This window comes from Talpa europaea, assembly GCF_964194135.1.
Source record: "Talpa europaea genome assembly, chromosome: 7".
Classification (NCBI taxonomy): domain Eukaryota; kingdom Metazoa; phylum Chordata; class Mammalia; order Eulipotyphla; family Talpidae; genus Talpa; species Talpa europaea.
The window spans coordinates 119,863,057-119,882,728 of record NC_140074.1 but is presented as its reverse complement, the minus strand read 5'-3'; the positions used below and the strand labels follow the sequence as shown (position 1 = coordinate 119,882,728).

At 45.2% G+C, this 19,672-nt stretch overlaps 1 protein-coding gene across 1 annotated transcript; it reads right to left on the bottom strand.

Annotated features, from left to right (window-relative positions):
- Positions 1-1,074: 1,074 nt before the first annotated feature.
- LOC311173910 (uncharacterized protein) lies at positions 1,075-11,649 on the bottom strand (the record flags this gene model as incomplete). The annotated part of the gene is made up of 3 exons (XM_084237993.1): positions 1,075-1,402; positions 10,761-10,821; positions 11,508-11,649. The coding sequence occupies 3 exons, from the start codon at positions 11,647-11,649 to the stop codon at positions 1,075-1,077; spliced, it is 531 nt and encodes a 176-aa protein (XP_084094119.1).
- Positions 11,650-19,672: the final 8,023 nt, after the last annotated feature.

Here is a 19,672-nt window from a genome sequence, read left to right as displayed (position 1 = left end):
TCTCATCCCCAATGTGATGGCTTTAGAGTTGGGGTATTTGATAGGTAAGTAGATGTGGATGAGGATGGGACCCCGTGATGGGATTAGTGGCTTTATAACAGAGGAAGAAATCAGAGTTTATTCTTATACCTTTCCCCCCTCCCACCGTTTGAAAATAAGGCAATAAAGAGTCATCTGCAGACCAGGAGACTCACCAGAGATCTAAGACACATCTTTGCTTCCGTAACATGTGTAGCTGCTGTCTCTGATATATGGCTTGGGAAGAAGTTTAGTGAACATTCCTGGTATAGATCAAAAATTATCAATTCCATTGTTGAAGTAGAAAAATCAACTGCAGGGCTGAGTCCCTAGTACTCAGATTCTTCGTGACTGGTATTGGAAGCGTAAGTGATCTTGAGTAGGAACGAAAGATCCAGTTCTGGATCTTGGCTTGTCCGTTCTGAGCTCCATGTCCTTATAGGATGAAATTTTCTCATTTAAAATTTTAAAAATGAGGAAAGTCATTATTGGTGGGACATTTTGCAGCTTAGTTTGTGTCATGCACATGATTTGCAATGTGTGTATCAGGGAAACTGTACGAAAACAACAAAACACAAGATAGGGTGACAGTGGCATAGAATTTATTAAGAAGCACAGAGTCTCATAGCTGAGAGTCCTTGTATCTAAAGAGACAAGTCAAAGTGATGATGAAAGGAAGAAAGAAGACACATAAGCACATTGATAAAGAAAGCAGGATTGTGACAATTATTGATCAGCTGCAGAGCCTATGGAAAGCTGTGTGTGAGGTCTGCTTAGAGGGAGCAGGTGATCCTGACTTCAGAGTCACACCAAGACCTGCTCCCACATCGGGGATCATGAAGCAGCACGTGATAAACAAGACAGAGGGGAAGAAGAGAGGCAAGGGGGGGTTCCTCCCTGCCCCTCAGGCTGATTCACAGCTTTTACAGGGGGTGAGAAGCAGCGTCATGGAGAGAGCATGTTGGCTGCCATCACAGTTCAGAAACAAAAATGCCCCCGAACAGCAAATCAGTTAACAGGAGTTGTGTGCAAGAGGGTGGCTGTTGGGTGAGGTGATCAGCAGCCACAAGGCTGGCCGCAGGGGCACCCCAGGCTCTCTGGGAGGCACCCAGGCAGACAGCAGCAGGTGGGCAGGTACCAGGTTCTGTGGCAGTACACGGGGGTACAGGAGGCAGGCTGGCCACAGGGGGAGCAGCAGCTGGGGCGGCAGCAGGGGGAGCAGCAGGGAGAGCAGCAGGGGGCACAGCAGCTGGGCCTGCAGCAGGGGGAGCAACAGGGGGAGCAGCAGGGGGCACAGCAGCTGGGCTGGCAGCAGGGGGCACAGCAGGGGGTGCAGCAGCTGGGCCGGCAGCAGGTGGTCGTGCAGCAGGTGGTCCTGCAGCAGCTGGGCTGGCAGCAAGGGGAGCAGCAGCTCATGGTGGCAGAGGTGGACGGTGGGTGCCTGTTCACAGGTGAGTTTCCCAGAATCTGATGAGGACCTTCCTGTCCTGGGCCTTTTATACCCGGGGACCCTCGGATTTACACCAATAAGCAGGGCTGCCCTTGTTGTTGTTTATAAACAGTGGAATTTCTCAGGCAATTGTGAGGAGGAAGTTATTCCCCAAATGCTTGAATCTCTAGGAAATTGGTGTCTGATGTGAGCTAATTGAGAGGAGTCACAGAGGAAGCAGGTGCCATCACTGCTCTGTCCTCTTTGATCACGGTGGTCACGTGCCTTGGTTCCTGCTGGCCTGGGGTGGCCAGAGCGGGTGTCCCTCTGCAACTTCTTCCTGCCTGGTGTGGAGAGGGGGTGTCCCTGGGGAGGGGCATGACGCTGTGTCCAGGGTGAGGAGCTGAATGCAGGTGAGTCCAGGTATGTGAGCACCAAGGCCTGTGGGAAGGGGCGCAGGTCTCTGTCCCTGTAGCTGCCTCCCCTCCCGTGTGCCAGATCCCCCAAGGATGCCCGGGAGAGGTGGTTGATCCAGTCTCTCCCACGTGCCGACAGAGCCACCTGCGGCGGGTGGAAGCGGAGGCAGTGCCCGGGGCTCAGAAATGCCACCCGTTGCCAGGCGACCTGTTGTCCCAGTTTGTCCAGGCAAAGGGCTTTGTAGGAGGTGGTGCTCGCACGCAGTGCACTGGTGCATTTTGGGCAAAACAGTCTGAGTTGGGAATTCCAGTCCTAGCTCTTTAGCTGGCAGTGGTAGTGACCTCATGTGAGGGAATAGGTATTTCAGTTTCTTTTTTCTTTTCTTCCCTGTGCTCTCTCTCTGTCTCCTCCACTTCCTTCTCCCAGAAAACGCGGCTGTCCCCTGTGCTAAAGAATGAAGCGGGCGGTGCAGATGATTCTTCTGTCTTGGATTTCCGGGTGCTCAGGCCCATCTCCACCTGCCAGGTCGGGGTCTCAGTGTTGACCTCCCTCTCACGCAGCAGAAATCATGTTGCTTGGCACAGAGAAGATGCGAGACCAGCTCCAACTGTCTGCTGTCATCCTGTCTTAGGGAAGTAGTTCTTGGTGTCACTTTCCCAGCTGGTGTCTACACATCCCGAATAACCTGCATTCACTGGAATTATTTTTCAGAGTGGATCCGGGAGGAGCCAAACTCTGACGTCACCTTTCCATCTAGTTTCCATTTCCTTATCTTTATTTTATTTTATTTTTAAAAAAGATTTATTTATTTATTTATACAAGCACTGGGTAGAGTCAAAAGCGCGGGAGGGTGAGAGAATTCACCAGAGCCAGAGCGGGGAACAGAACAGGCAGATGGACCGAAATACACTGCTGAGGGGAGCAGCGGACGGCAGGAGAGGTCTGCGCACCATGTGGGACCCTTGCCCGGCGGCCCAGGATCGAACTGGTGCTGCAGAGGCTGCGGGCAGCTTTGCAACCCAGCGTTCAATCGCTGCGCCACTAGGGGAGGCCCTCCATTTCCTTATCTTTAAAATGGGAACGTTCATACTTATTGAAATTTCTTCATGAATTAAATATAAGGCATATGATGATTTGAGTCAGCACCAAGCAAATTGTAGGTGACCCTGAACATGTCAGTTCTTCGTCCCCTTCCATGAACCCCCAGCAAGAGACAGTATCAGCAAGCTGGGTCTCACTGTTCCATGATTGCAGACATGGAGACTCAGAAGTGGCTTGTGTCTTGGACATCAGCCTGGTTGCCTCATCAGAGGTAGCTGACTGCTTCTGAGGAGGTGACCTAGACCCAAACTCTTCTGTTCCTCTTACTGTTGGCCCCAAGCCTGTCCTCACTGGGTGCTTAGACAGCTGCTTTAGTTCATGGCCAAAAACAACTGCCTTCCGTGTAACATGACTCCTGTGAATGCACAGGTTTTTCTACTTTTCTCTTTTTCACATTGTTGTGATTCTCCAGGGATATGTGTTTTTATTTCTCTCAAATACTTCATATTACCTCACCATATGCAGGGTTTTTTCCCCTTGGAAGATTCCTAGGTCATGGGTTATTCAAAGGCACACATGCTAATTGCATCATTTCTCAACTCCAACTTTTTCCTTACTTAGTTTTGTTAATAGCATTTATTAGGAAGACAAATTCACCTACATGGTGACATGTTTTGAGTGGAAATACTTAATGCCTTTTGACTGTCAGTAGGTACTCAGGCCAAGGAGGCCTCACAAGAATGTTTGATTCATATGATACCTGTGACATTGTGAATTATAAGAAATACATGTTTGGTTTTGTTCAGGGTTATTGGATCACAGCTTTCCAAACTCTTGAAACATTCTAAATGTTGAGAGCAATAAGTGAGTCTTTTGTTATGTTAATGAGCAAGGGTCAGGCTGGTTGCCTTGGAGTCACATGATTGGAGGGACCTCCAGTCTCTGGGGGTGGTGGTGGATAGAGAGGCTGCCAATGGGGCTCTGTCACCTATGATCAATGATTTGACCACCATGTCCATGTGATGAAGCCTCAATAAAACCCAAAAGAAGGGGGTCTGGAGAGCTGAGTTGATGAACACGGCAGATGGGAGAAGAATGGTGCATGTGGAGAGAGCGTGGCCAGCCCTTCCCCTACACATCTCTTCCATCTGGCTGCTCTTGAGTTAAATTGTTTTAATAAACTTGTGATCTAGTAAATAGACTGTTTGTCTAAGTTCTGTGAGTCACTCTAGAATATTTAATTTATCCCAAGGAAGGAGAGGGTCATAGGAACCTGATTCATAGTCTGCTGGTCAAAAGCTTGGCTAACAATCTAGGACTGTGACTGACATCTAAGGGGGGGGGGCGGTGATGAGGGACTGAGTCCTCGACTTGGGAACACGATGCCATCTCCTGGCCGTAGAATACTCTGCTGGTGCCGCAGAGTTACTTGCTGTGGGGAAAAACCTTCATTCATTTGGGGACCAAAGGAAAGACTTCCAGGGAAGAAAGACATAAGTAGGGAAGAAAAAAATGTAGATTTTCCCACTTACACTACCAAAGAGCAAATCTCTTTTGCTGTCTCTTTTTTGTGAGGACAAACTGGGCTATGGTGGGGGACTGTGGGTACCTTGGTGGTATGCGCGATGTGGCAACATACATCTGAAGAGATGTGACCTACCATCTGAATTATATCCAGCGTTTCACCTAATGTTACCCCAATAAAAAAACCAATACAATAAAGTTCCTTAAAAAAGATTGGATTGGTTTACTAGATGCCATCATTTAGTTCACCTGCAATTCATCTCTTGAAAATATTTAGGATGTGTCTTTACAGGTAACAAGATCAAGCAAATACAATAAATTAAAAAAATACTTTGATGCAGATGAGTTAAGACAGGTTCAGATAGCATCTGAGGCAAGAAAATGCTCCCTGCACTCCTGAAAACTCTCAAATGTTGCCCTAACATGTAGGTACTGATTGCTGAGCTATGGGACACTGACTGGGGAAGAATTTTATAAACAGATGCTCTGCATATATATATAAGAGAATATTCCTTCTATGGCTAAGAAGAAACTGAAGTGTACATCTAGCTGGATTTCAGACCCAGGAGTCTTTCTTGCTTGTCTTATAGGAATGTAGGTGGTCTTGGGCAGGCACAGAGGTCCCAGTCTCCATCTGACTCTGTCCATATCAGCGAGAAACAGCACATTTGAGATTTCCCCATATGAACAATGGAGGGTGTGGGGCCCAGAATGGATCATGCTCGTGGCATGCAGCAAGGGTGCAAATCCTCACAGGGGGCATGCTCAACAATGAAACCAAGCACAATTCAGGACAAATAATGGCATGGGGCTTATTGAGGAACGCAGGTGAGATGCTCTGCATCTAGGGAGACAGGGAGGGTGATGCTGAAAGGAAGAAAGCAGAATACAAGCATCAGGAGAGCCTTGAAATAGAAAGCATGGCCGTGAAGACTATTCGATAGTTGTAGAAATCGATGTAAAAGTTAGGAGGATTGGTTTTTTCTAAGTTCCTTAGAGGAGAAGGATGAAAATCTAGAATTCAGAGTCAAAGTAGAATCCATAATTCTGTATTGTGTGTGCAGGAAACTGGCGCAGGATCCAGGAACATTCGGAAGAAGAAAACGAGGATGAAGTTCCCCTCACCCATCCAGCTGGCTTACAAAGTTTTAAACAGGGAGATGTGTGGGAGGAATTTGGTGATAGCATGTTGGCTTTCCACAACATTGGACAGTGAATTTGTGCCCCAAATAGCAAATGAATGTTGTGTTCTGCTGGTGGTTCATAGGCAAGGTGATCAGTGGTAGGAGGGACAGCAGGAGATGGTCCAGCAAGTGACCTGACAGCAGACTGGGCAGCAGCAAGGCTGGAAGCACCTGGACCCACCTCTGGACCTGTGGCAGGTGGCCCTGCGGCAGCTGGGCTGGCAGCAAGGGGAGCAGCACGGCATGGTGTCTGGGATGGAGGGTGGGTTCTACAGAGAGGTGATTTCCCCAGAATCTGATGATGACTTTCCTGTTCCGGGCCTAAAGTTTGGACCAATAAGCAGAACTGTCTTTGTTTTGTTTTCCATAGTTATTGGGGAAAACTGCAAAAGAGGAAGTTCTCTAAATGGTATGAGTCTTTGGAAACCAAGTGTTTAATGGGTTTCTTAATTGCGAGTAATTCCTAGAACTTTTTGCAGGCAGGAGGAAGTCATCTCTTCGGCATGCTCCGGCTTGCTCGCCATCGGACACGGTGCAGCTCCCACTGGCCTGCAAGGCTCTGACAGGCTTCACTCTCCAGCTCTGTTCCTTGGTTGTGTATAGATTGGGGTGTCTCTGGGGAGGGGCATGATGCTATGTCCAAGTGCGGAGCTGAATGCATGTGAGTCCAGGTCTGTGACCCACAAAGACCTGACAGAAGGGGTGCAGGCATCTTCTCTGTAGCTGCCTCCCTCCCCTGTATCCCAGCTCTCCCAAGGGTGCTGGGTATAGAATGTTTGCCAGCATCTCTTTATATGGCAAAGGAGAATTAGTGTAGATGGATAGCTATTCCTTTTTTAATATCTTAAATAAATTAAGATGTTATTATTTCTTCCTTGAATATGTTGTGACTGGTAAGATATACCAGCTGAGCTGGTGTCCTGAAGCCAAGTCTCATACGGGTGCCGACAGGCTTCCCTGCACCAACCAGCAGGGAGCCTGAGAATTCAACTCGGGTCGGATGAATTCTGCCCCTATCTACCTGGAGATAAGATTTTTTGCAAGTTCACTGATAACGAGATGAGAAGAAAACTTCATATGCTTTGGAGGGGCTTTAGGTGATATTTAATGGGTCGGGGAACAAATCAAATATGAAAACATGTGGGTTGGCAGAGCCTGCTCGGTGGCAGTCTTGACTGTGGTGTAACTCAAAATTGGGTCCAGGACAGGAGCAAACAAAGCTGAGCCCCCTGCCGCTGAGCATTGTCGATTTAAAGACATGCCAGGCCCAAGCCTCCCTTCCTGGGGCTGGTTTTTGTTCCAGGCACTAAGAGGTCTGCTGACGACAGCCAATGCTTTTGAAAGACAACTTGCCAACTTACAATCTTTTTCCCCTTATTGAAAATACATAAGGACATTTTTGTCCCATTGTTTCACTCTTGAAATCGCATCCTCCTGTTCTTGCAAGATAAACAGAAACAGGGCACGGCCACATGACCGCAGGGCTGAAAAGCGAGGGCCAAACTGTCTGGTGGTTAAGGTCCTGTGTTCATATAAAAATCTTTATTTTTTCCATTTCTTTCCCTTTTTTAAATCTTTTTTTAATAGTTAGACATTTTTTACATCATTTGTCATTTTGAAACAATGTTTGCTCCCCGCCTTCCACCCCAGGTGTAGTCCCCATAGAATTTCCTTCATCAATGCATCCGTGCACCATCACCACAACAAAACTATTCACTTAGAGGGCCTCCCTGGTGGTGCAAGGGGTTAAGTTCTCAGGCACTATGAAGCTATGACAAGCCACTGCAGCACCAGTTCAATCCCTGGCCAAGGAGCTACCCACATGGCAAAGCAGACCTCTCCTGTTTCACCTGCTGCTCCTCTCAGCGGTGTATTTCAGTAGATCTGCCTGTTCTGATCCCCACTCTGTCTCTGGTGAATCCTCTCACCCCCAACCCCCACCTCTGGCCTATACCCCAGTTCTTCTACGTAAAAATAAATAAAATCTTAAAAAAAATAACCCTCTCACTTAAAGATGCAGTCTGCTACAGTATGCGGCCAAGCTGTCCAACCGCCATGAGTGACTGTGAAGTCAGAGCCTCGGTGTCATCTAATCTAGCAAAGATTATGTCTTCTAATATAAATAAATTCTATTTTTCCCCCATGGGGCCCGCCCATTCACTTGCATTACTCAGTCAGAGGGTCAGAGGGCATCTCGTTGGCCACCGCCCATGGAGCTGTCTTCTCTCCCAGTCCTGTTCCCAGGAGGCCACCGCCAGCCCACTCAGTCACCTGCCTCCCTAGGATACAGGATGCGCCTTGGCTCCTGCACAGCCTGTCACTGCTTGGGGGTCATGAACTTAGAGGCAGACAAGTCTGTCAAGTTTCTTTTTGATTTGCCAACAAACTTCTTACATGTTAGAATCCAGTTGCGAGTCGCTTCCTAGATGTTTAAGAATGTCCTAATTGCCGTTTTAATCGAACACAATCCCTATGAAATATCTGGTGTTTTCCACTTTCAAAAACTAGAGGCTATCAATGAGCACTGCAGGGGCTCTGAATTTAAGGGGGGGAAGGGGAAGAGAGCAGGGGTGCAAGAGATGCAGGTAGGGATAAAAAAAGACTTTTTACTAGTTGGTGCCATAGGACAGTTAAAATATGACTATAAATCCAAGGTGTTACTGGCTTGAGGATCAAAGAGAGTCCAGCAACCATTAAAAATCAAATCAAGCATTTTGATTGCCGCCCCCCTCATTCTGTTTGCATTATTTTGTGAACTGCTTTGAGATCAGTTATTGCCATTAACCAGGCTCTTCTGCTCATGTCTGTTTTAATTTTTACACACCTTACTCTCGGTGTAGTTGGAGCAGACAGCGGTGTGTACCTCTGGGATCCAGGGGGCGGGAACCCTGCTGTAGAATAGACCCCAAGTCCTATTCTTCATACGGGAGTCCTGGGGCAAGTTACTTAGTGTTCTCAAGCCTTGACCCTAATTGGTTTCTTTTATAAATTGTTGTCTTCCTACTGTTACAGAGCAGTAGCTCTTTTGTACTGTAAGCAAAACTGTGTTACTCTGGTAAGTCTCCATCATGTTTCTTCTCTTCAGTATCACAACATCAGCACACATCTCTTATCCTTTCCACTCCAGAGGAGTGGAGTTTCTTGTTATGCTTGTCCTTGGGAAAACACTAGGGACCAGGGTCCTGATGGGTTCATGCCTTCTGCGCCCCTGCGTAAGCACAGCGACTGGGCCGCAGGCCTGGGCGGGGAAGGGAAGGTGTGTGAATATATAGCTCATACACCTCTTTTTTTCATCTTTTGCTTTCACATGCCAATGGATAATAACAAGATAAATGTGATAAGGCCAAGTTATTTCTTTTCATGTGCAAAATATTGAGGACTGTTCAGTTGCTCTTTGATCTTTCCTTTAAGTAAAACAGTGCGGTAGACCGGCTGCTCCCTGGAAGCCAATGAAGCTGTTTACCAGCCGCGCAGGCTGGCGAGTTGGTGCACGTCCCTTTGTGAGCTGCATTTACTCTGCTTGAATGCGGCCACAGCAGGACCCCCTTGCAGACTTGTGTGAGGAGGAGATGCTGCATGCAAAGCATAGCATGCCATACAAACTATAGCTCAGTAGATACTGATAAATCATCTCAAGGGCTCTCTGCTGCGAGGTACCGGGAAGCCTGATGCTTAGCAGGCTGGGTTGCTTAGCAGGCTCTTCAGAGAACTGTGGACACAGGCTGGAAGGTGATAGTCTCCCCCCTCTGTCAACTTGACCGAGCAGGCACCTGGTCCTGAAAACTCCTTTTTATTTTGAGGCAGCAACATCCCACAAAGCCCAGGTGTCTGTGTTCTTGTGCTATTTTTCTTTGCAACATCTGCCCCCTCCCCTCACCACTACCCTCGCCTGCTGTGAGTTTTGGAGGCGTGCAGAGGATCCTTGTTTTCTTGTTCCCCACATTCCTCTGCTTGTGCCTAGAATAGTGCCTGGCATGTGAAAGCGATTTCCCCTGTCAAGTAGCCAGAGGCAGCAAAGTGCATCTTCCAGGTTAGTTCACTTGAGTATGATGTAAACCAAGATATCACTGAGAAAATAATAAGACCAGCTCTAAGCAAGAAAAGCTTCTCACCTAGAAGTTGCCAAAGTTTCGGCTCTGAGCATTGTGTGGGACTGTGAATCTAGGAAGGGATGATAGAAGTGAAATGCAATATGAATGCAATATGAACCCCCAACCTCATCAAGATAACGCAGTAGGAACAAACAAACAAAAATGTAGGAAAAGTTGCAAGGTAGCCTAGGTTTTATTAGGAAAGATACAGGGAAGACTCCCTGTTATTAGCAAGATAATCACTGAGGATGGTTAAGGAAAAATCCATAGGTTTTTGTTTGATTTTTTTTTTTTTTAGATTGCCTATTGAAAAAGGGAGAAAATCACATTGCTATGACAACAAGGTCAAGACAGATAAAGAAGACCAGACAACTGCCCAACAGGTAAAAAGAAAATCAAAAAGTAGTCAAGTACACTCCATCAAACAGGCTTTCAAGACCATTCGCAGGAAGATGACCAATAGGGCACATGATGATGGCAAACCCTGGAGAGAAATTTTGTTGCAGCAGGCAGGTTGGTGGATGGAAGTTAGAAAGTAATGGGTGGTAGGTCTTCAGCAAGAGGATCAGCAGCAGGAAGGCTGACAACAGCTGGACACACAGCAAGGGCGGCAGCAGGGGGTGCAGCAGCAAGGTGGGGGGCAGCAAGGCTTGCAGCAGGGGGTGCAGCAACAAGGCGGGGGACAGCAAGGCTTGCAGCAGGGGGTGCAGCAGCAAGGTGGGGGACAGCAAGGCTTACAGCAGGGGGTGCAGCAGCAAGGTGGGGGACAGCAAGGCTTACAGCAGGGGATGCAGCAAGGCTTGCAGCATGGGGTGCAGCAGCACGGTGGGGGGCAGCAAGGCTTGCAGCAGGGGGTACAACAGCAAGGTGGGGGGCAGCAAGGCTTGCAGCAGGGGGTACAGCAGCAAGGTGGGGGGCAGCAAGGCTTGCAGCAGGGGGTGCAGCAACAAGGCGGGGGACAGCAAGGCTTGCAGCAGGGGGTGCAGCAGCAAGGTGGGGGACAGCAAGGCTTACAGCAGGGGGTGCAGCAGCAAGGTGGGGGACAGCAAGGCTTACAGCAGGGGATGCAGCAAGGCTTGCAGCATGGGGTGCAGCAGCACGGTGGGGGGCAGCAAGGCTTGCAGCAGGGGGTACAACAGCAAGGTGGGGGGCAGCAAGGCTTGCAGCAGGGGGTACAGCAGCAAGGTGGGGGGCAGCAAGGCTTACAGCAGGGGATGCAGCAAGGCTTGCAGCAGGGGGTGCAGCAGCAAGGTGGGGGGCAGCAAGGCTTACAGCAGGGGGTGCAGCAAGGCTTACAGCAGGGGGGGCAGCAAGGTGGGGGACAGCAAGGCTTGCAGCAGGGGGTGCAGCAGCAAGGTGGGGGGCAGCAAGGCTTACAGCAGGGGGCGCAGCAAGGCTTACAGCAGGGGGTGCAACAGCAAGGAGGGGGACAGCAAGGCTTACAGCAGGGGGTGCAGCAGCAAGGTGGGGGGCAGCAAGGCTTACAGCAGGGGATGCAGCAAGGCTTGCAGCAGGGGGTGCAGCAGCAAGGTGGGGGGCAGCAAGGCTTATAGCAGGGGGTGCAGCAAGGCTTACAGCAGGGGGGGCAGCAAGGTGGGGGACAGCAAGGCTTACAGCAGGGGGTGCAGCAGCAAGGTGGGGGGCAGCAAGGCTTACAGCAGGGGGTGCAGCAAGGCTTACAGCAGGGGGTGCAGCAGCAAGGTGGGGGACAGCAAGGCTTACAGCAGGGGGTGCAGCAAGGTGAGGGGCAACAAGGCTTACAGCATGGGGTGCAGCAGCAAGGTGGGGGACAGCAAGGCTTACAGCAGGGGGTGCAGCAGCAAGGTGTGGGGCAGCATGGCTTGCAGCAGGGGGTGCAGCAGCAAGGTGGGGGGCAGCAAGGCTTGCAGCAGGTGGTCCTGCAACAGGTGGGCTGGCAGCAAGGGGAGCAGCAGGAGTGGGTCATGGTGTCAGGTGTGGAGTGTGGATTCCTGATCTGAGGTGAGTTTCCCAGAGTCTGATGAGTCCATCTTTTTCTGAGACTTTTATATGGTGGACCCCAAAATTTGAGCCAATGAGTAGAAGTTTTCCTTGTTGTTGTTTGTGTTGTTTTCCTTATCGGTGGGAAATGGTTCCATGAGGAAGTTGTTCCCTAAGTGTTCTGAATCTTTTGAAATTGTTCTTTGAGCAGTTAATTGTGGATAATTCATTAGGAATATCTAGAAATCATCCTTGGCATAATTCTGCTCCAGTAACATGTGACCATGTGATAGTGCCTATTGAATTGGGGTGAGCATAGCAGGTGTCTACCCCCAGTTATATTCCTTTGCCTGTACATATATGGGAAGTGTCCCTGAGCAGGGATGTTATGCTCTGCTCAAAATTATGTTTGTGACAGATCCAGTTGCATATTTAATAGTAATCATTGTCCATGTCCATTGATTTTTGTTATTCCTTTGTGAAAAGGGTCCACAGTTCATTTATGAAATCTGTATTCTGTTGTTAATAGATATCTCCCCCTTTTTAGGAACTTTTGTGAATAACGTTCTTATGAATATTTAGTCTACATCCTGGTCTACAGATTGTGCATTTCTGTGGAACATGTTCTCAGAGTGAAATTTGAGTTATGAATTGTGCAGGTGGACAATATTAATAGAAATTTCAAGACAGTTTTCAAAAAAGTTGTAACAATTCATGTGTCTTTTTGTTCTTGCCTATGTGTCTTTTTGTTCTGTGTGTGCCATAGACATGTGGAGCACCTGCTCTCTGTGTAGATCTCAAGCTCACAATATAGTATTTAACTGTAGTCATTATACTGTAATTCCATCCCAGAATTTATTCATCTTATAAAACAAAAGACTTGACCTGGTCCTGTGACCAGCATATCCTCATCCTCCCCTACTCCCATCCCCTGGAAACCAACATTCTACTCTGTTTCTATGGTTTCAATTTTAAAAAGGTTTTTCAAGATTCCATATAAGTGAAATCATGCGGTGTTTGTCTCTTGTCTGGCTGATTTCTATCAGCATAATGTCTTCTAGGTGGATCCATGTGGTTGAAAATGGCAGGATTTCCTTATTCCTTATAGTGCATAATCACATTTTCTTCATTCTCCAAACTAGTGATAGAAAATCAGGTTATTTCAAGATCTTGGCTATGGTAAATAACATTGTAGTGAACATGGGTGTGTGTGCAGATATCTCTTCAAGGTAGTGATTTCATGTACTCTGGGTATATACACAGGTGCCCAGGAGTGGACTGCTGGGTCATATGGTAGCTCTATTTCTTTTCTTTTTTTTAAGATTTTACTTATTTTTGCATAGAAGAACTGGGGTGCAGGCCAAAGATGTGGGGTGAGAGGATTCACCAGAGACAGAGTGGGGAGTAGAACAGGTAGATCGCTGAAATACACTGCTGAGGGGAGTAGCAGGGGATCCAACTCAGGCTGTAGGGATGACAGCACTGTTAATCCCTAGCCACCAGGGAGGCCCCAGAGCTCTATTTCTATGAGCCGCCATGTTGTTTTCCATAGTGGCTGCGTCATTTTACATTTCCACCAACAGCCCCTAAGCTCCATGTTCTCTACATCCTTGTCAGCTTTTGTTATAGTTTGGGTTTTTGATAAAAGTCATCCTAACCAGAGTGGGATGGCATCTTATGGTGGTTTGGATTCCCCTTTTTATGATTACTGATGTTGAGTTCTTCTTTATCTACCGGTTGTCACTTTGTATGTCATCTTTGGAAAAATGTCTTTTCAGAGACTTTGCCCATATTTCAATTTAAGAAAAATTTAAAAATGTGTTACTGAGTTGTGTAAGGTCTTTATACATTTTGAATGTTAATCCCTTATCACATAGGTGGTTTCCATTGGTTCCCTTTCATGTTGCAGGAGGAGCTTGGGCCGGGCAGAAGCTTGGGTTTGAGGCAGTCCCTCTTGTTGATCTTTGCTTTTGTTTTCTGTCCTTTTGGTGTCATATCCAAAAAAATCATTGCCAAGACCAACATCAAGGGCTTTTTTCCTTCTGTGTTTGCTTCTAGTTTTATGATCTCAGTCTTAAAGTTAAGTATTCAATCCATTTTCACTGACACTCTTTGTATATTCTGAATACTAGCCTTTGTTGAGGGTGTATTTTACTGATGCCATTGCAGATGTGACTCTCTTAATGATTGTTTTCTGTTTATAAACACAGATATTTAACTTTAACCAGTAAAACCAATCAATCTTTTTAGGTATCTTGTTTATCAAAGATGTGCCTACCCTAAGATCACATAGATATTATCCTATAGCTCATTCTAGAAATGTTCTTGTCTTACTCCTTACATTTATGTGTACAGTGTACCTAGAATTGATTTGCATCTGTTTTGACATGGGGGTCAAGTTTCATTTTACCCCCCACCCCAACCCCAGGTGGATATCCAATTATCCCTGCACTATTAATTGAAAAGATCAGTCTTCTGCCCATGATCTGCTGTGCCAACTTTGCTTTAATTAAGTGATGTCTGATGAGTGACTCTTTCTGTTCTGGGTCAACCAGGCCCATGGGGAGAAAAGAGGCACCAAAAGCTAACTTTTTTCCCTTTAATGTTCTTTCTTTCTCAGATCTTTCTTCATAATTCTTTATGGTCTTGGTAGCACACATTACGTAATAATTACTTTATATTTTTAAATTCATGAAAATATTTTGTTGTTGTCGTCAATTGGATCACTGTAATAAAACATCTAGTAATCTGTCCCTGATATTTAACTTTTACCGTTTGAACAGAATAGATAAGACAAGCAAGGGAGGAAGAGAAGACCGAAAGGAAAGCACCTTAACAAAGTACATGGCCAAGCCTTTTTCAAAAGCTCCTCCCTTTCCATTCTGGGTTCTAACTCATTCCATAAACTTGTACAACTGAAGTACATTCAGGGGATGGGATCAGGCCACTGTGTCTTCTTCTGCAAATTGTGAAAGTTGCTTATTCATTCATTTACTTAACAAATATTTGAGTTGACCACTACATGCCAAGGACTAAGATGTTCAATAATGAAAAAAACAACAAAACCTGAAATATTGTGCAAGAAATATCTACCTTTCTTTCAAGAAAATATCATCACAATTGTGAACATAGGATCGAGAAGTTGACAAGGATTCATAACCTAGTTCTATCACTTACTGCCTTTGTGATGTCAACAATTCCACTTCCTCTACTATAATTCAAGATAATTTTATCCAGTGTGATGGATAAAGAAGCCTTATGATGGTCTTGATTTGCATTTCCCCTATGACTGGCCAGACCAAACATTGCTTCATTTGTTTATCTGCATACGTGTTTATCTACTATGAAGTTTCTAGTTGGTTGTTTTTCTAAAAATTCATTTTTAATTGGATTTCATGTGCTTTCAAAACAAATGATCTGCATCAGTGTTTTCCCCTGGATACCAACGCTTTATGTTTCTAAAACCACCCCAACTTTGCAATTTGTTTTTTTCATTTTTATTAGCATGTCTTTCCTGAACATAAGTTCTATATCATCAAATTTGGCATTTTTTTCCTATTAGATATAGCTGATTTTTCTTGGCTATGAAGTCTTCTGCTACTTTAAAGTCTAAAAGATAATCATCTGTATTTTCTTCTAAGAGCCCTAAAATTTTAAATTTAACTGTAAGTCCTTAATCCAGTCATATTTGATTTTATATCTGTGTAATAATGGCTCAGTGTCATCATTTCCCAGCTCCACTCATTGACTATTCTCTGCTAATCCATAGCTAGGTATTTTTTTCATTCACAATATTATTTAAGTTTGTCTTTTCTTTTTTTCTGATCAGTATTATAAGAAGTTCATCAGCTTTAAAAATGATTTGCCCAGAAACAAACTTTTGATTTTGTTGATCTTTATTTTATATTTGTTATCTGTTTCATAGATTTCCATTCTCGCTTATATTTTCTCTTCTCTTCTTTTTGTTAATTTATGTCCTTTCTCTAATTTTTTTATATTAATAATATGTTCATTAATTTTACAGTTTTCTTCTTAGCATAGTTAAGGACTATACATTTCTTTCAAAATAACTTTTATCACCTCTCACAAATTTTGACATGCACTGTTTTCAATCTTTCAATATCTTAGCTGTTTTAATTATGTTATAAAATCTTTAATGTTGGTATTCCAAGTCTGTAATTCTTTCTCCAGTGCTATCCAGTCTAGGATTTGTTATCTCTAGCTATTATTTATATCACATTTATCATTCGACTTAAAAAATTAAATATATCTTTCAGGCAAAGAAAAGTGAAAAACATTTCCATTTTATAACATAAGAGAAAACTGAGGTTCGGAAGTTGTGCCAACCATTTAACCACCTTCACTATACCCAGGAGGATAAGGCAGCAAAAGGAGATAAATAGTTTCTGAAATGAAAGACCCAGTTTTCAGATGGATTCAGGTTTCTGTGCTGCTTCCTGGAGAGGGCTTTCAGATTTCAACTCTCAAAACCTTTTACGAAGTACAGAATTGGGAAGTTAATCAGGTTAGCAAAGTTAGGAAGAGCTTGCCATCAATTTGCAAATGCTCTCATAGCCTAAGCTGGCAGAAGATACTAATGCAGCAAGGAAAGAATGTCGGCCTCTCTGTAAACAGTCTTAGAATCTTCACTATCTCATTTCTACAATTTCAAAGTGTACTGCATGTGGAATGTTCTGGAAATATTTTTATGCACCTAGTAGGAAGAAACATACTCTTCTCTTTGTTTCTTAATTGCCTCCCACAATTCCCAAATAAGTTAATTCCAGATACATCAAACTTGTTGGTGTCGGTGGAATAAAGGAATGACACCTCAAGATGTCCATATCTGAATCCCAAAAACCTCTAAATATGTTATCTGAAATGACCAAAAGTCCTTTGTAGTTGTAAGTTAAGGATCTTGAGAGGGGAATATTAACCTGTATTATCTGGATGTGTTCAGCATAATCATAAGCGTCCTTATGAGGAAAAGAAGTAGGGAGTTGATGATTGATGACCCGGAGTTATGTGTGGCCACGAACCTAAGAATATGACAGCCTCAGGAAGCTGGTAAAGCAAGTAGTGGATTTTCCCCTAGAGCCTCCAGAAAGACCGTGAACACCTTGAATTTAGCACAGGAAGACATCTGACCTTCAGAACTGCAAGACACTAATTTTTTTGAAGTCACAATGTTTTAAGTCACAATGTTTGTGATAATTGGTTACAGCCACAAGCTAGTACTTCCTTCCTGTCCTTCCATGATTGAACTTGACATTGATGTGGCTTCCATAATGACCTTCCTTGGAGATCTCTCATACTCCTATGTTACTGCAGAGTTTGGGCTTAGAGTCCAATATTTCTTCTCTTTTAAACACACACACACACAACCTAAGTGTGCTGTTTCTGAAAGCTGTGTCATACAGAGATTTCCAAGGAGCAATTCTCTTAACAACCAAGTCTGTCTACTTTGAGAAGGGTTGACTAAAACAAGCCCAATTATCCCAAGTCAAGCCAGGCATTTCCCACAATTTATTATGTTTCAGCAGAATTCTCATCTCAGGCTTTGCTTTACATTCAGCTCAGGTCACAGAAAGGACTTGTCACAAGTCACTGATGGGAAGTGGTGATGAAGAAAGTGAGTCACACAAAACTCTGGACATGTCAGATTATCAGCTCTGAATGAAAACAGTAAGGGCCCAGGAGACTTGCTAAGAAGGATCTCCAGCACTGATTTTCTATTTACTTTTCAGATTACACTTAGTTTTAGGATGGGCAAAAGAGTTACCTAAACAAAATTAGAAGCATCATAAGTGATGCTTATATGTGCATCATAAGAGATGCATTATATGTGATGGTAAATTAAGCTAAAACATAAAACTTACTTGTGGATCTTCATGAGGCAATGCTGTAAATACCTTCCTTCCTCAGGTACCCCATGCCATTCAGCCACGCCATGAGGCGTGTCTGGTTTGGGTGTCGGGGTGAGTGTCTAACAGTGTGGTGCCCTTTATGAAGCTGACCTCATCCAAGCCTGGGGTGGGACCAGCTATACCAGTGGCCTGGACTCTACATCGGTCCTGGGAGGAGCACTCCATGTGGGCTTAGCCTGGAGTCCCACCTTACTGTCTTATTGCAGGGTTTAGGTTACCATGATTGAAGATATTTTTTTTTTTTTTCAGAAGAACATGCATGCAGCCTTTTAGTAAGGGAAAGCCAGCAAAGAGAGATCAACTTTTGGAGCAAGACAAAGCACCCAAGTAAATGCTGATCGTGTTGCAATATGGCAAGCACTGCACTGGATGCTCCTGTGTGCAGTGTCTTGTTTTCATTGGCAAGATCCATTGCAAAATTTATGCATAGTAGATGCTTTCAATGTTGAGTTCTTTGAACTCCCTATTCCACTTCTTTAAACAAAGAGTTTAACAAAACAAACTTGTGGCTGATGATCTCTTTTTCTAGGTAGGTCTGCCGGTGCCCACTCCAGTTTCGGTCACAGCTGGATTGTTGGAATCTCTACAGACTATCCAGAGTGAGTGCATCTGGGAAGACCACCCTCCTGCTGGCCCTCTGCCCTGCCAGGCCTACTGGAGGACTTCTGCACTTCCCAAGGAGATTCCTCTGATCACTGATATTTTTTTTTTCTTCCCAGTAACAGACCAGCCCTCATATCACCGAATGCTTGATCTCGCTATTTTCTTCCTCAGAAGATCAGGTTTTCCCTTTGTAGCTCCACCCTCAACCTGCCATGCCCCCTAAGGATGCTTACTCCTTTCTCAGTTTCTTCCCCACTTTCCTGCTGGACCCAGAAACTGAGGCTCTGATCTTCTGTTTATTGGTGTTCCTGTCCCCAAACTCAGGGTCCTGTTTTATTCCTTGAAGTGGTCCAGGGACTGTACATGGGTCAAAGGCGCATGTGCCCGCTGCACTGTTACCTGGCTCCAATGACGGATTGTCACTTGATCTACTCAATAGTGTCTTGACCTGGAAACAAGTTGTTTCCAAGTTTGGGTGCAAGTGAAATTTGACTGTGCTTCACAGAGTGTGACTTAATCCCTTATTGCTATTTGTCTAGATTCCCAGAAGGAGGACGTCCAAGAATGTCATTTCCATGACACTAACAGATGTTTCTAGATGAGCCTCCCACACCAAAGTCCCAGGTCTGTCTAGAAGCACAGTCGATGTCCAAGTACTTCAAGGAGATGATTGCACCAGTGGCTGAAAAGAGATAAGCCCCATCATTTACTGGGGCTCTTAAGATGTGAAGACTGGTACCCCAAGAATGGAGAATGGATTTGGGAAGAGTTTTTCTAACAAAAGGTGATTTGCAGATAAAAGGGGTGGGTGTTTCTCCTGCTCATCTGCCCAGGACTCAGTAAGCTGTGAATGTAAGTGCTAGAATCCAACAGCCTGGGTCCCTGGGCCTGATTCTGTCCATCCTTACCTATAAGACAGTGTGTAGATCATTTTACTCATCTGATTCTCCCAGCTTTGGGGTTATTGGAGGACTTGAGCTGACAGTGTGAAATGCAACACAATCATAGAAACAAAACACAGCTCTAAGCAGCATTAGCATTATGGCAAAGACTTTATTAGGAAAAAAACAGGTAGTGAGTGTCCTTTCAGGCAGGGAGACAGCACAACATTGCCATGAAAGACTCACACAAGGAGGAATAAGTTGATGGATATATTGATGCAAAATGATTGAGACGCATCATTTAAGACCCTAAAAAACAATTGTGTTTTTCTTTTCTTTTTTTCATGTCTAACTTCCTTAGAGTGTCAAGGTGAGACGGCAGCTGTGGGGAAGGACACGACTGACCAGCATCCAACTCAAGGAAGAAGAACATCAGTGAAGAAGACTGAGCTTGGTGAGCAACATCTGCGAACAAGATGAGCATGTCTGGTGACTGTGTGTGTTATCAGCAGGGAGAGGGGAGAGAGTGTGCCACAAAAACAGCAGTTCTGAGGGTGAGAGGTTACTCCACCTAGGTAGTGGGTCTGTGGCAGAAGGA